This window comes from Cibotium barometz, chromosome 32 (assembly GCF_041138505.1).
Source record: "Cibotium barometz isolate CiBa-2024 chromosome 32, ASM4113850v1, whole genome shotgun sequence".
Classification (NCBI taxonomy): Eukaryota; Viridiplantae; Streptophyta; class Polypodiopsida; order Cyatheales; family Cibotiaceae; genus Cibotium; species Cibotium barometz.
This window is the reverse complement of record NC_141077.1, coordinates 8,877,804-8,890,577: the sequence shown is the minus strand read 5'-3', so window position 1 is coordinate 8,890,577 and position 12,774 is coordinate 8,877,804. Positions and strand designations below refer to the sequence as shown.

At 35.8% G+C, this 12,774-nt stretch overlaps 2 protein-coding genes across 3 annotated transcripts; both read left to right on the top strand.

Moving 5' to 3' along the window:
- Positions 1–846: 846 nt before the first annotated feature.
- On the top strand, positions 847–3,814 carry LOC147619787 (uncharacterized). Its single transcript, XM_086772633.1, has 2 exons — positions 847–947; positions 3,094–3,814. Exon 2 carries the CDS (start codon positions 3,095–3,097, stop codon positions 3,722–3,724), a length of 630 nt encoding a protein of 209 aa, XP_086628759.1. The 5' UTR covers positions 847–947; position 3,094; the 3' UTR covers positions 3,725–3,814.
- A 615-nt stretch (positions 3,815–4,429) lies between these two features.
- Positions 4,430–12,001, top strand: LOC147619786 (uncharacterized). 2 transcript variants are annotated; one of them, XM_086772631.1, is made up of 6 exons: positions 4,441–4,504; positions 5,287–5,359; positions 11,114–11,164; positions 11,251–11,323; positions 11,418–11,674; positions 11,778–12,001. In XM_086772631.1, exons 3-6 carry the CDS (start codon positions 11,116–11,118, stop codon positions 11,918–11,920), a joined length of 522 nt encoding a protein of 173 aa, XP_086628757.1. In that variant the 5' UTR covers positions 4,441–4,504; positions 5,287–5,359; positions 11,114–11,115; the 3' UTR covers positions 11,921–12,001. The 2 variants fall into 2 exon arrangements, with proteins under 2 accessions (XP_086628758.1, XP_086628757.1); XM_086772632.1 differs by lacking the exon at positions 5,287–5,359 and having other exon boundaries at positions 4,430–4,504.
- Positions 12,002–12,774: the final 773 nt, after the last annotated feature.

The following is a 12,774-nucleotide window of genomic DNA, read 5'->3' as shown; positions in this document are numbered from 1 at the left end:
AAAACAAGTATAAAAGTATTTCTTTGCATTAATTAATTACTCTTCTCAATTTTAAATTTTGACGTACTCATACCCCCCCCCCCAAAAAAAAGGAACAGCGGATTGATGTGGCCTTGGGCCGGATAAGGAATGGTGAGGACATGAAAATCTATACAAGATTAACCACATCCCCACCTCTTTCCACGTGACCGGTTGAACACCGGTTGAAAAGATATTATTTTATTTTATATAGTTAATAAAAAGGCCCTAACATTGGCACCTTTGACCGCTGGGTCGTCATCTATCTATACAGGATTAAGGAGAACCCCACCTCAGACTTATTTTCATCCATCTTTTTAAATTAGTTCCCTAAGAGTTCTAAAAGTGTATTTTGTAAAATGATTTTGGACTTTTTAGATAAAAAATGATTTGTTTTGTTATATATATATATATATATATATATATATATATATATATATATATAGAGAGAGAGAGAGAGAGAGAGAGAGAGAAAGTGTAGAATAATTCGGGTTTTTTAATTAAAAAATGATTGAGAAAAAGTGGTTGCATTTTGGCTAGCCTTCAAATTTTTAAAAATTTTGGTTATTCCCTAAGAGTTCTAAAAGTGTATTTTGTAAAATGATTTTGGACTTTTTAGATAAAAAATGATTTGTTTTGTTATATATATATATATATATATATATATATATATATATATATATATATATATAGAGAGAGAGAGAGAGAGAGAGAGAGAGAGAAAGTGTAGAATAATTCGGGTTTTTTAATTAAAAAATGATTGAGAAAAAGTGGTTGCATTTTGGCTAGCCTTCAAATTTTTAAAAATTTTGGTTATTCTATGTATGCCAGGCACCTCAGTCTGCTAGCTTTGAGCTCCACGTGGTCGTGCCTTCGCCTCCTCGAGCTCCTCGACCGCCTTTGCCTCCTCCAAGTGCAAACCAGAACTGGTACTGCGCTGTTACCTTGAACTCGATGCAATTGTATACATGAGTGTTGTAATGAATTGTTTTATAATTAATGATTCAACCTAATATAAACATCAATTCAAAACCTTCCTAAAAAGTCGAAGATTGATGACTTTTGATTAATGTTTGATAAAGATTTGGATTGTTTTGTTTTAAATAAAAGATTTATTTATATAGAATATATATATATATAGAGGACTACCTAAAGATTTCAAACAAAATGTATTATATATATTTATCTATACCTTGAACTCGATGCATTCATGGATGGGAGAGGAGGCTATTCACATGAACGGCTTGATGTCAACGGTGTGGCCAACGGCAGCCCCTTCGCCATGGCAGAAGGAAATGATCGATCACTGTCTTGGTTTTTGTTGTGATACCTGAGAAGCCCATGGGACCAAATCCCTTCTGCATTGCATTGCCCCTCATACCTCTTATGCTCGAATTATTGACATGCACGCCTTCAAGAACAGATTTTTTTATGAAAGTTGGCACAGTATGTGTCCTCTACATGGGGAACACCCACGTGCTGATTGCAAAGCTGGCTTTAGAGCCATGCAGCTGAGAGAGCCTCTGGACCTTTTTGGCTCTCTTTAGAAGACGTATCAATTAAATAAGCCGCAATATATATATCTCTAAAAACAAGTATAAAAGTATTTCTTTGCATTAATTAATTGCTCTTCTCAATTTTAAATTTTGCCGTACTCATACCGCCCCCCCAAAAAAAGGAACAGCGGATTGATGTGGCCTTGGGCTGGATAAGGAATGGTGAGGACATGAAAATCTATACAAGATTAACCACATCCCCACCTCTTTCCACGTGGGCAAAGGAGGTGCGCAACCCCTATGCTATCGATAGAGAGCAGCTGAGGCAAAACCTAATCTCACCAAAATCCTAGCCTATTCAAACCCTAGGTTGTCCAAGCCCTAATCTGTTGATCCTTGGAGGTCGATGAGAAGAGCTGCGGACAGCGACGATGATAATGTAGAGAAAAAGACGACAAGGAGGGCCAGTAAAACTAAAACTAGGAATTGAAGGGCATTTTGGTTCCCCAAAGAAAAACATAGAATAGCATTGGAAATGTCATGACGCCTTTGACCGGTTGAACACCGGTTGAAAAGATATTATTTTATTTTATATAGTTAATAAAAAGGCCCTAACATTGGCACCTTTGACCGCTGGGTCGTCATCTATCTATGAAAGTTGACATAGTATGTCTCCTCTACATGGGGAACATACATGTTGTTCAAACAATATGTGTCCTCTACATGGGGAACATGCATGTTGTTGAGACAAAGAGAGTGGTTCTCACGATAAGTGTAAGGGAGTTCACTAAAGGAGTAGTTTAAAACTCTTTAAAGCTGAGGCAAAACCTAATCTCACCAAAATCCTAGCCTATTCAAACCCTAGGTTGTCCAAGCCCTAATCTGTTGATCCTTGGAGGTCGATGAGAAGAGCTGCGGACAGCGACGATGATAATGTAGAGAAAAAGACGACAAGGAGGGCCAGTAAAACTAAAACTAGGAATTGAAGGTTGATGTTTTAAATATACCCATTTTGTTAACTTCAAGGTAATAAACTACGGTTAAGCTTAGAACTTTCTTCATTCTTTGTATTTAAAAAATCGAGGATGTATGTAAAACTTTATGTGAGTCGATGAAATTGTAAGCGCCTTTTGTTTAACTCACATGATATTTTACATATTCCTAGGTGAATACCTTGGGCCCACACTCTCAGCCATCTTTTTCAATGAGTTTCCCAAAAGCTAAAATTAGGTGAACCGCCTTCAGACATATATAGATATATATACAAATACATATACATATATATATGTATGTATATGCATATACATATATATATACATATACAAATACATATACAACCATATATGTATGTATATGCATATGCATATACATGTACATATACATATACATATACATATACATCATGTGGATACCTTTTTACCATTCATTCACTTGAGCGTAGTTGGGTCTTAATCTATTCTACGTACGTGTGATTTAGTTTGTGATTCACCGTTTCGATTATTTTCATAATCCATAATTTCTTCTAGATTAAAAAAAATTTGAAAAATATTTCATTAATATATTTCTTAATGATGTACAGTATGGATAACGAGGGGGAAATTGTGAGGTGTTCCATGGACGTTCAGGATAGAAGCCATTGTGCAGAGTATTCAAGACCTCAACAATCTGAGGTAAGAGAAGATAATGAGAAGACTCAACGAATAATGCATGCTTTTAAGCAATGCCGGAGGAAACTAAAAACCTCTACTAAGTGGGTGCGACGTAACCATGGTAAGAAGACTCGAAATGGAAAGAAGACAATAAATGTAACATCAGAGAATATACTCCATTTGGTCAACGACACAAACTCCCATGTGTTAAATGTGGAGAGCTTGATTGCTGGTCTTGGTCAGTGCATAAGAAATCATGGAAGTGGGGAGAGCAGTTCAACTCGAGAATCAGTTTCTGCCATTATAAGTGGCAATCACGAGATCAAGGATATTGTCGAAGCTACCTACCTCCGCATAATGGATACATGTGGTGCTTTCGGAGCACACCTTTGTGATATTGGTTGTCGAAAGACAATTGATGCTATAAAAGAGCAACAAGACAAGTTAAGTGCCCATGTTGATAGGCTTGGAATGGAAGTATCAAGCCTTAAAGTAACATTGAATAGGTTTGGGGCTTTACTTACCCAAATGAGTCGTAGATTGCAAACACGTGGAATGTAATTACTCAATTGGTTCACCAATTAGGAGTTGATCTTATGATCCTTTTGTAATGCTTATGACACTATTATCTTTTTGAAAGTTTGGGCTCTAAGTACTCTAATGATAATGATTACCAAAATGAGTTATAGATTGCAAACACGTGGAATGTAATTATTCATTTGGTTCACCGATTGGAAGTTGATGTTATGATCCTTTTGTAATGCTTATGACAGTATTTTCTTTTTGTAACTTTGGGCTCTAAGTACTCGAATGATAAGTATGGTTCTTTTTGTCTCTCAGATATCATTGTTGTGAGAGAGAGAGAGAGAGAGAGAGAGAGAGAGAGAGAGAGAGAGAGAGATTGATTTATATATGTGGATATAATCTCTTAGTATTTATATGGAGATTATAGAGAATGTCTCTTTTAATGGTTTTTTTATAGAAAATTCTCTTTTTATGGCTTTTTGTCTCTTATATGTACATGGGGGGAAGAGAGAGAGAGATTTCTAAGCTTGGTTTGGTCATTGGAAGACATTGGATGTTGATTTTATAATGTTTTTGTAATATTTGTGACATTGTTATTGTCTTTTTATAAGTATATATGTAATGTTTTAGGATTATAGATTTTGTCTGTTATTTTTATATATGTAAGTTTTAAGGAAAAATGTGAAATGAAGTTAAGGGGATGGAAAGAGCTCTCATGTATTCTACTTTGTGGATCAATGTAGGTACATTAGCTTTTCATAGGGCTGCCATATTGTTGATTTGTCATATAGTTTGGGTCTTCCTTAGTCTTTTGAGGTAAGCTACCAAAACTTTGCTTTATTTTTGTTTTTCTTCTTAATTGTATGTTTATTTTTAGAATTTATGATTTTTAAATACGAATAGTTCGATATAGTTTGATAAGAGCATAAGGATTTTAATGCTCATGAGAAAAGATGAAACTTGGCAAAGATCAAATAAGTTTATGACATTTACTTACCTGCATATAAGCACAATCTAGCTTGAGTCAAAGGGATGGATATATATATAGATATATATATATATGTATATATATATATATACATGTACATATATATATACATGTATATATATATATATATATATATATATTCATGTATATACATGTATATATTCATGTATATACATATATATATATACATGTATATATAGATGTATATATACATGTATATACACATGAATATATAGATGTATATATATATATATATGTGTGTGTGTGTGTGTGTATATATATATATATACATGTAAATATATATGTATAGATATATATATACATGTATATATATATATATATATATATACATATATATATATACATATATATACACATGCATATATAGATGTATATATTCTACTTTGTGGATCAATGTAGGTACATTAGCTTTTCATAGGGCTGCCATATCGTTGATTTGTCATATAGTTTGGGTCTTCCTTAGTGTAATGTTTTAGGATAATAGATTTTGTCTGTTATTTTTATATATGTAAGTTTTAAGGAAAAATGTGAAATGAAGTTAAGGGGATGGAAAGAGCTCTCATCTATTCTACTTTGTGGATCAATGTAGGTACATTAGCTTTTCATAGGGCTGCCATATTGTTGATTTGTCATATAGTTTGGTTCTTCCTTAGTCTTTTGAGGTAAGCTACCAAAACTTTGCTTTATTTTTGTTTTTCTTCTTAATTGTATGTTTATTTTTAGAATTTATGATTTTTAAATACGAATAGTTCGATATAGTTTGATAAGAGCATAAGGATTTTAATGCTCATGAGAAAAGATGAAACTTGGCAAAGATCAAATAAGTTTATGACATTTACTTACCTGCATTTAAGCACAATCTAGCTTGAGTCAAAGGGATGGATATATATATAGATATATATATATGTATATATATATATATACATGTACATATATATATATATATATATATATATTCATGTATATACATGTATATATTCATGTATATACATATATATATATACATGTATATATAGATGTATATATACATGTAAATATATATGTATAGATATATATATACATGTATATATATATATGTATATATATATATACATATATATATATATACATATATATATACATATATATATATATACATATATATATATATATATACATCCCAAGAGAGAGAGAGAGAGAGAGAGAGAGAGAGAGAGAGAGAGAGAGAGAGAGCTTTATAATCTTTTAGTATGTATGTGAAGATTGGAGAAAATCTCATGAGGGATTTGTATATTATGTGTATACACAAATATCATAGAAAAAATATTGTTATTTTTATTCAATGTTTACTATTTTATAATAAAGAAAATGACTTTACTATTTTATGATGGAATTAGGTTTATAGCAAGAATGGTAGAGACACGTAGTTTGAGGTGTCCTCTTCAGACCATTTCCTTGAATGCTCCAAGGAAAAGAAGAAGAAATGAAAAAATAAAATGTGCACAGGAGTCAAGGGATAGTGAACCTCATTGTTGTGATGCAAGGATGCATAATGTTACCTGTAATACCGGTGATGTATTGATGCAAGAGACTCATAGGATTCTTGCAGAAAACGATACCTTTTGTGCACAAAGACAAGTAGCAAAAGAAACTTTGATGTGTTTACCTCAATCTAGCACTAAGAGGTCTCAAATTGCCTTGGGTGGAGATAAAAGGATATCTAACAAGAGTGCTAGAAGTGTTCGCCGTGAAATTGCTAGGAATAGGACTCTTTTGAAAGAAATAACAAGGGAAATGGCAAGTGGAGTTTATTCAGGGATATCACTGGTTCAAAGTTTGAGACTTACAAGAAGGTACCGTCGCTTCATCGCTAGAAATAGGACCTCTTATAATGCAGCTAGAAGAGTAAATGAGGGTAATGCAATTACAATGTCTTCCTTTTTTTCCCATGAAGAGAGAGAAGTACCATTTGCTAATACAATAAGAAGGGAGAGTATCGAAGAAATTACCTCTTATGTATTTGAAAAAAGAAAGGGAGGGATTTTGTCTATCCTCCATGAACTCCCGCCCGTACAAGGTACACATGCAGCTACTTGGCCTTTGGTATATTCGTGCACTTTAAGTCACTCATTAGGAGGGATGACACATGAGTGTCGGTTTTGTGGAGCACAGTTATGGGCAAGTGAAAAGAAGATGAGTTGTGGACAGGTTCTTGGCAAATATTGTTGTAAACATGGGCGTGTGTCTGTTCCTTCACTTGCTGAACCACCTGAGCCATTAAGGTCTCTTTTGATTGGTAGTGACACTACAAGTAAAAAATTTCGAGAAAACATCAGGGCTTATAATAGTGTGTTGGCTTTTTCATCATTGGGTGCACAAATAGATGACTCTCTCTTTCACAATAGTAGTGTCTATACTTTCAAGGTGCATGGGACTGTTTATCATCGGATTGGGTCCTTGGTCCCCAATAATATGTACAATCCTAAGCCACAGTTTGCACAGTTGTATGTGTTTGATACTGAGCACGAATTACAAAATCGACTAGGTGTCATGAATGGATTGGAATCCACAACCCTAGAAGCACTTCAATCGATGATGCACACTTCTAATCCATTTGCACAAGCTTTTAAGTATGTGGGAAGAATGTTGAGTGACAATCCAAGTTTGGATTTGAAAATGACTATATGTGAGACGAAATCCACATCTAGGCAGTACTCAATGCCAACAGCTTCCGAGATTGCTGGTATCATGATTGGTCAAGGTGATGATCATAATGTTGGTCGTCGTGATATTTTATTGCATACTCGAGAAGGCACATGCAAACACATCTCTAATTTGCATAGGTGCTATATGCCTCTTTTGTACGTCATGTTATTTCCAAGAGGGGAGGATGGATGGCACTTGAGAATCCCTTATGCTGATGCACAAGTGAGTGCATTGAGAAATGGTCATTGTGTGACTCAACGACAATACTATGCTTATCGATTGCAAATTCGCCCAGATACAAATGCATGCTTGCTACGTGGTGGAAGGTTGTTGCAACAGTTTATGGTTGATGCCTATTGCAGTGTTGAAGAGTCACGATTATCTTGGCTACGCCATAATCAAAAAAGTTTGCGTTCAGAGGTTTATAGTGGTTTAGCAGACATGCTTCATGTGGAAGGAAGTGGAAGTGGTATTGCAGGAAGGACAGTGGGAAGTAGAATAGTGTTACCTTCCAGTTTTACTGGTGGGCCACGACAAATGTATCAACTTTATCAGGATGCCATGGCAATTGTTCGTTCAAAGGGCAAGCCCGATTTATTCATTACTTTCACCTGTAACCCAAAGTGGCCAGAGGTATTAGATGCTTTACTCCCGGGGCAAAGTGCATGTGACCGGCCTGATTTGACTACTAGAGTATTTCACCAAAAACATTCAGATATGATGAAAAATATCGTGAAGAAGGACCTCTTTGGTAAGGTGATTGGATATGTGAGTGTCATTGAGTTCCAAAAAAGAGGATTGCCTCATTCACACACGTTATTGATCTTGGATAGTGCCTATAAACCTAAGACTGTCCAAGACTATGATAGATTAGTATGTGCCGAATTGCCTGACAAGCAAATGTTTCCTGCTCTGCATGATGTCGTGTTGCATTGCAATATCCATGGGCCCTGTGGGCCATTCAATCCAAGTGCAATTTGTATGGATAAAGGGAAATGCACAAGGAACTATCCACGAGCTTTTGCACAAGAGACTACTGTGGATGAGAGTGGTTACCCCGTGTATATGCGTCGAAATGATGGAAGAACTGTGGCATTGAAAAAGTGTAATGTTGATAATAGATGGGTTGTGCCATATAACCCTTATCTTTCAGTCACATATAATGCTCATGTAAATGTGGAAATATGCTCAACAATAGCAGCAGTGAAATATCTTTACAAGTACATATACAAGGGGCATGACAGAGCAACAATAAGATTTAGCACTGTACAAGGTGGGGATGTTAATGCTGCTTGCGTAGTCGATGAGATTCAGAGGTATTTGGATGCACGTTACGTCTCTGCATCAGAGGCATGTTGGAGACTCTTTGAGTATGATTTACACAATGAGAAGCCTGATGTGCAACGGTTGCAGGTACACTTAGATGGGGGTCATAATGTTATCTTCAGAGATGATGATAATATTGCAGATGTTTTTCAGAGGGAAAATGTAGGCAAGACTACTATGACTGAATGGTTTACCTGTAATCAACAACATCCTGAAGCAAACAATACATTGTATGGTGATTTCCCTCAACAATGGGTTTGGAACTCCAGGTTGAAGAAATGGACCAAAAGAAAGATTGGAAACACTATAGGGCGCATGTACTTTGTAGCTCCTTCGGCAGGTGAGGCATACTATGTTCGCCTACTTCTTACAATATGTAAAGGATCTAAGTCATTTGAAGATTTGCGTTCGCTCAATGGTCACATCTATCCTTCTTTCAAGGCAGCTTGCATTGCCAGAGGGATACTGGAAGATGATTCTGAATGGGTTGCATGTATGGAGGAAGCATCATCTATGCAAAATGCCTTGCAATTGAGATGTCTTTTTGGTACTATATTGCTATTTTGTGAGCCTTCCTGTCCAGGAATATTGTGGAAGAGATTTCGAGAAGAAATGATAGAAGATTTTCTATACCAGTTATCAAGAAGCAGGGGTCAGTTTATTGGTATTGAACAATTAGCTGAAACTCATGCACTACTACATTTGGAAGAAATTCTTCGTGCTCAGAGACGGACATTGGCAGATTTTGAAGGAATGCCTGAACTAAACAGAACTGATTTGGAAGTCTTGGGTGAAAATACATTGCTTTTGGAAGAGAGATCTTTTGATACTGTGGAACAATATAACCTGTCAAGTGCTATGGAGTCAACATTAACAGATAGCCAGCGTGTTGCTTTCGATGCTGTAATGCATGCAATTGCGACAGATGCAGGTGACATTTTTTTCCTGGATGGTCCGGGGGGATCGGGCAAGACCTATTTGTATAATTGCTTGCTTGCGCGAGTACGTGGACAAGGGTATGTTGCTTTGGCCACTGCATCGTCAGGTATTGCTTCTCTGCTCTTGGCGAATGGACGTACTGCACATTCTAGATTCAAGATACCTCTGGAGCTAAACAATTCTTCAACTTGCAAAATCCCTGTACATGGACAACTTGCTGAGGTTTTGAGAGTTTGTAAGCTCATTATTTGGGATGAGGCTCCAATGATTCATCGTTATGCTTTTGAAGCATTGGATAGGAGCTTACAAGATGTATTATTCTCAGATAAGCCATTTGGTGGAAAGGTTGTATTAATGGGAGGAGATTTTAGACAAATCTTGCCTGTTATTATGAAGGGAAGACGTGAGGATATTGTTAATGCAGCATTGTGTCGTTCCTTTCTATGGAACTCTATCAAAGTTCTAAAGTTAGCTGGAAATATGCGTATTCAATCAAGCAATACTAATGGATGCAATGAGTTTAAACAGTGGGTCATGAATATTGGGAATGGAGTGGATTGTAGCGATGATAATACGATGGTGACACTACCAAGTAATATGGTCTTGCAAAGATCGAGTCTTAAAGACTTGGTACATTGGGTATACTCTGAATTGGCTATCACTACGACATATGCTTCATACTTTAGTGAGCGTGCTATTCTTGCTCCGATAAACAGTCAAGTGGATATTGTGAATAAGACAGCTTTGGATGCAATGCCTGGTGAGCCTAAGCAATATTTCAGTGCAGATTCAATTCTTGAAAATGATGAAAATTCATTCCTGTATTCCACAGAATTTTTGAACACAATCGACCTTCGGGGCGGATATCCACCTCACTGCTTGGTTTTAAAGTTAGAAGCTCCTGTTATTTTGCTTCGTAACTTGGATCCAAGACGTGGACTCTGTAATGGTACACGGATGATATGTAAGGCCTTTCACTCTAAAGTCTTGGAGACTGAAATCATCACTGGTACTAAAGTTGGTGAAAGAGTATTTCTTCCACGGATTACCTTTATATGCAGCGAGGCCCAACTACCATTCACCATGAGGAGGAGACAGTTTCCCGTCCGGCTGGCATTTGGCATGTCAATAAACAAATCACAAGGCCAAACCCTAAATGTCTTGGGGTTGTATTTGGTGACTCCAGTGTTTACTCATGGACAACTGTATGTCGCGTTGTCACGAGCACGGTCTCCTCATGCTGTGAAGGTGTTACTTGAGGATAACGCTAATGTGGAGTGTTCATTTGATGATCTTCAAAGTTATACACCTACAACAAACAATATTGTTTATAAGGAGATCTTGATGACTTCAGAGTGACAAGTCAGGTTTCTTATTTAAGTTCTGCAATTTGATTAATTTTGTTGTGATTTCTTTTTTTATACATATTTGTCCATGGTAAAAGTACCTATTTTTGTTGTTTACAGACATGTCTGAGATTACCTTTACATTGGACATGCCTTTGTCGAGGATAGAACGTGAGTTTTTCTCTATATTTGCTTAACTTTTCTTGATTACAAAGTATGGAACATGACATTCTATACTAATGTCTATCTGTATACAGAGCCACCGCTATGGTCAGCTCCTATTACTGCAGGTCACGTAGCAGGGATTATGATTGATGCTTATAGGGATGGGTAAGTATAAGTGTAATTGTTAGGCATTGTATGAATATTTTTTGAACCTATATATAAATAATTGTATAACCTATTTGTTATGCTTTGATTTTAGGATATTACATGACATTGATACGTTTATGGTAAGAGTTGTCGACGAAGGCATCGAGATGTACGGGATTGGTGTTCCTGATGAGGAGTGGGGTGTGTATTTGTTTTGGAGAGAGATGGACAGATGCTTTGCATCATTTGAGGGGTATTCAGTACCCGATGAGTGGGTGTTTCTTACATCCATCATGGCCATTGGTATTCGTTATGCGTTTTATACTAGAGCTCCTCATGTACCATCCACTCGATGTTCTATTGTACGAGGTAATTTTGATTATGTTTTTCTATTATAAGATTTTTTTGAGATTTTATTTATCGATGTGTCGTTATGTGCAGATTTGATTTATCATTGTTTCGTTTTGTGCAGGTCCTTTGCATTCATCGATAGTAGAGCATGTGCGGGATGGATCACCGCTTTACAATAGAGAGCGTATTGTGATGAGGAGACAATTGAATGATCCTTCTCACAAGAGAAGAATTCAATTTGTTGATTCTGACATTACTGACTGAGAATACGTATTTTGTGGTGCATTTTGAGAATATGTAATATTGGTCCTTTTTTGCATCTTTGTATGCTACATTACTATGATATTTTTGTTTTCGCCATAAATCTACGAGACATGGATGTTATTTTAAGATATATATATATAAAGTCACTTGAAATAATGTATTGTGTTTACTTAAAACATGACCTAAATTGGAGAAACTGAGTTTATTTTTTCTAGAACTCTACCTGTCGGCCGCAGCAACGCGCGGGTCCAATACTTGTTACATTAAAGCTTTCGTATAAAAGTTTTAAAGCTTTAAGCTTTAAAAGCTTTGCAAGCTATAATATAAGCTTCATTAATTGATTCAAAAAAAAAAAGAGAAAAGAAAAGAAAAAATTTACCACCTCCTTGAGCTTTAGAGACTTGTTTTGCAAAATTTCAGAAGCAACAAACCCATAATTATTCAACCATGAGGAATTTCAACACAAATTTCAGGCACTTTGATGTATTTCTTGGGCTTCATCAAATTTTGAATTACTCAAATCTCTTGCTGATCAATTTACAAATTAGTTTATCCAACATCAAGGAGTTATTTTTCCCATCTCTTGCTAATCGACAATTTACAAATCACTTTATCCAACATCAAGGAGTTATTTTTCCCATCTTCCCTCTCGATTGCCTTCAGCTTTGAAATTCTATTTTCTTATTAGCATCAAGCAAGACAATAAAGTTTTTTTTTTCCACTCAATGGGAATCAAATTAAATCAAGGGTTCAAGGCCACTTTAGCCATGACCAATTTTCATATTTCAAGCATCTTCGACACTTCTTTCTCAAAAGCTTCCAAAGGGATACAAATAAAGAGCAAGGCCTTTAGC

Bases quoted from the DNA above. Each gene is read 5' to 3' on its own strand.
- LOC147619787 (XM_086772633.1), top strand. From the start codon at position 3,095: ATGGATAACGAGGGGGAAATTGTGAGGTGTTCCATGGACGTTCAGGAT.
- LOC147619786 (XM_086772632.1), top strand. From the start codon at position 11,116: ATGTCTGAGATTACCTTTACATTGGACATGCCTTTGTCGAGGATAGAA. The intron at 11,165-11,250 runs GTGAGTTTTTCT...ATCTGTATACAG, and splicing joins GCCTTTGTCGAGGATAGAAC to AGCCACCGCTATGGTCAGCT. The intron at 11,675-11,777 runs GTAATTTTGATT...CGTTTTGTGCAG, and splicing joins TCGATGTTCTATTGTACGAG to GTCCTTTGCATTCATCGATA.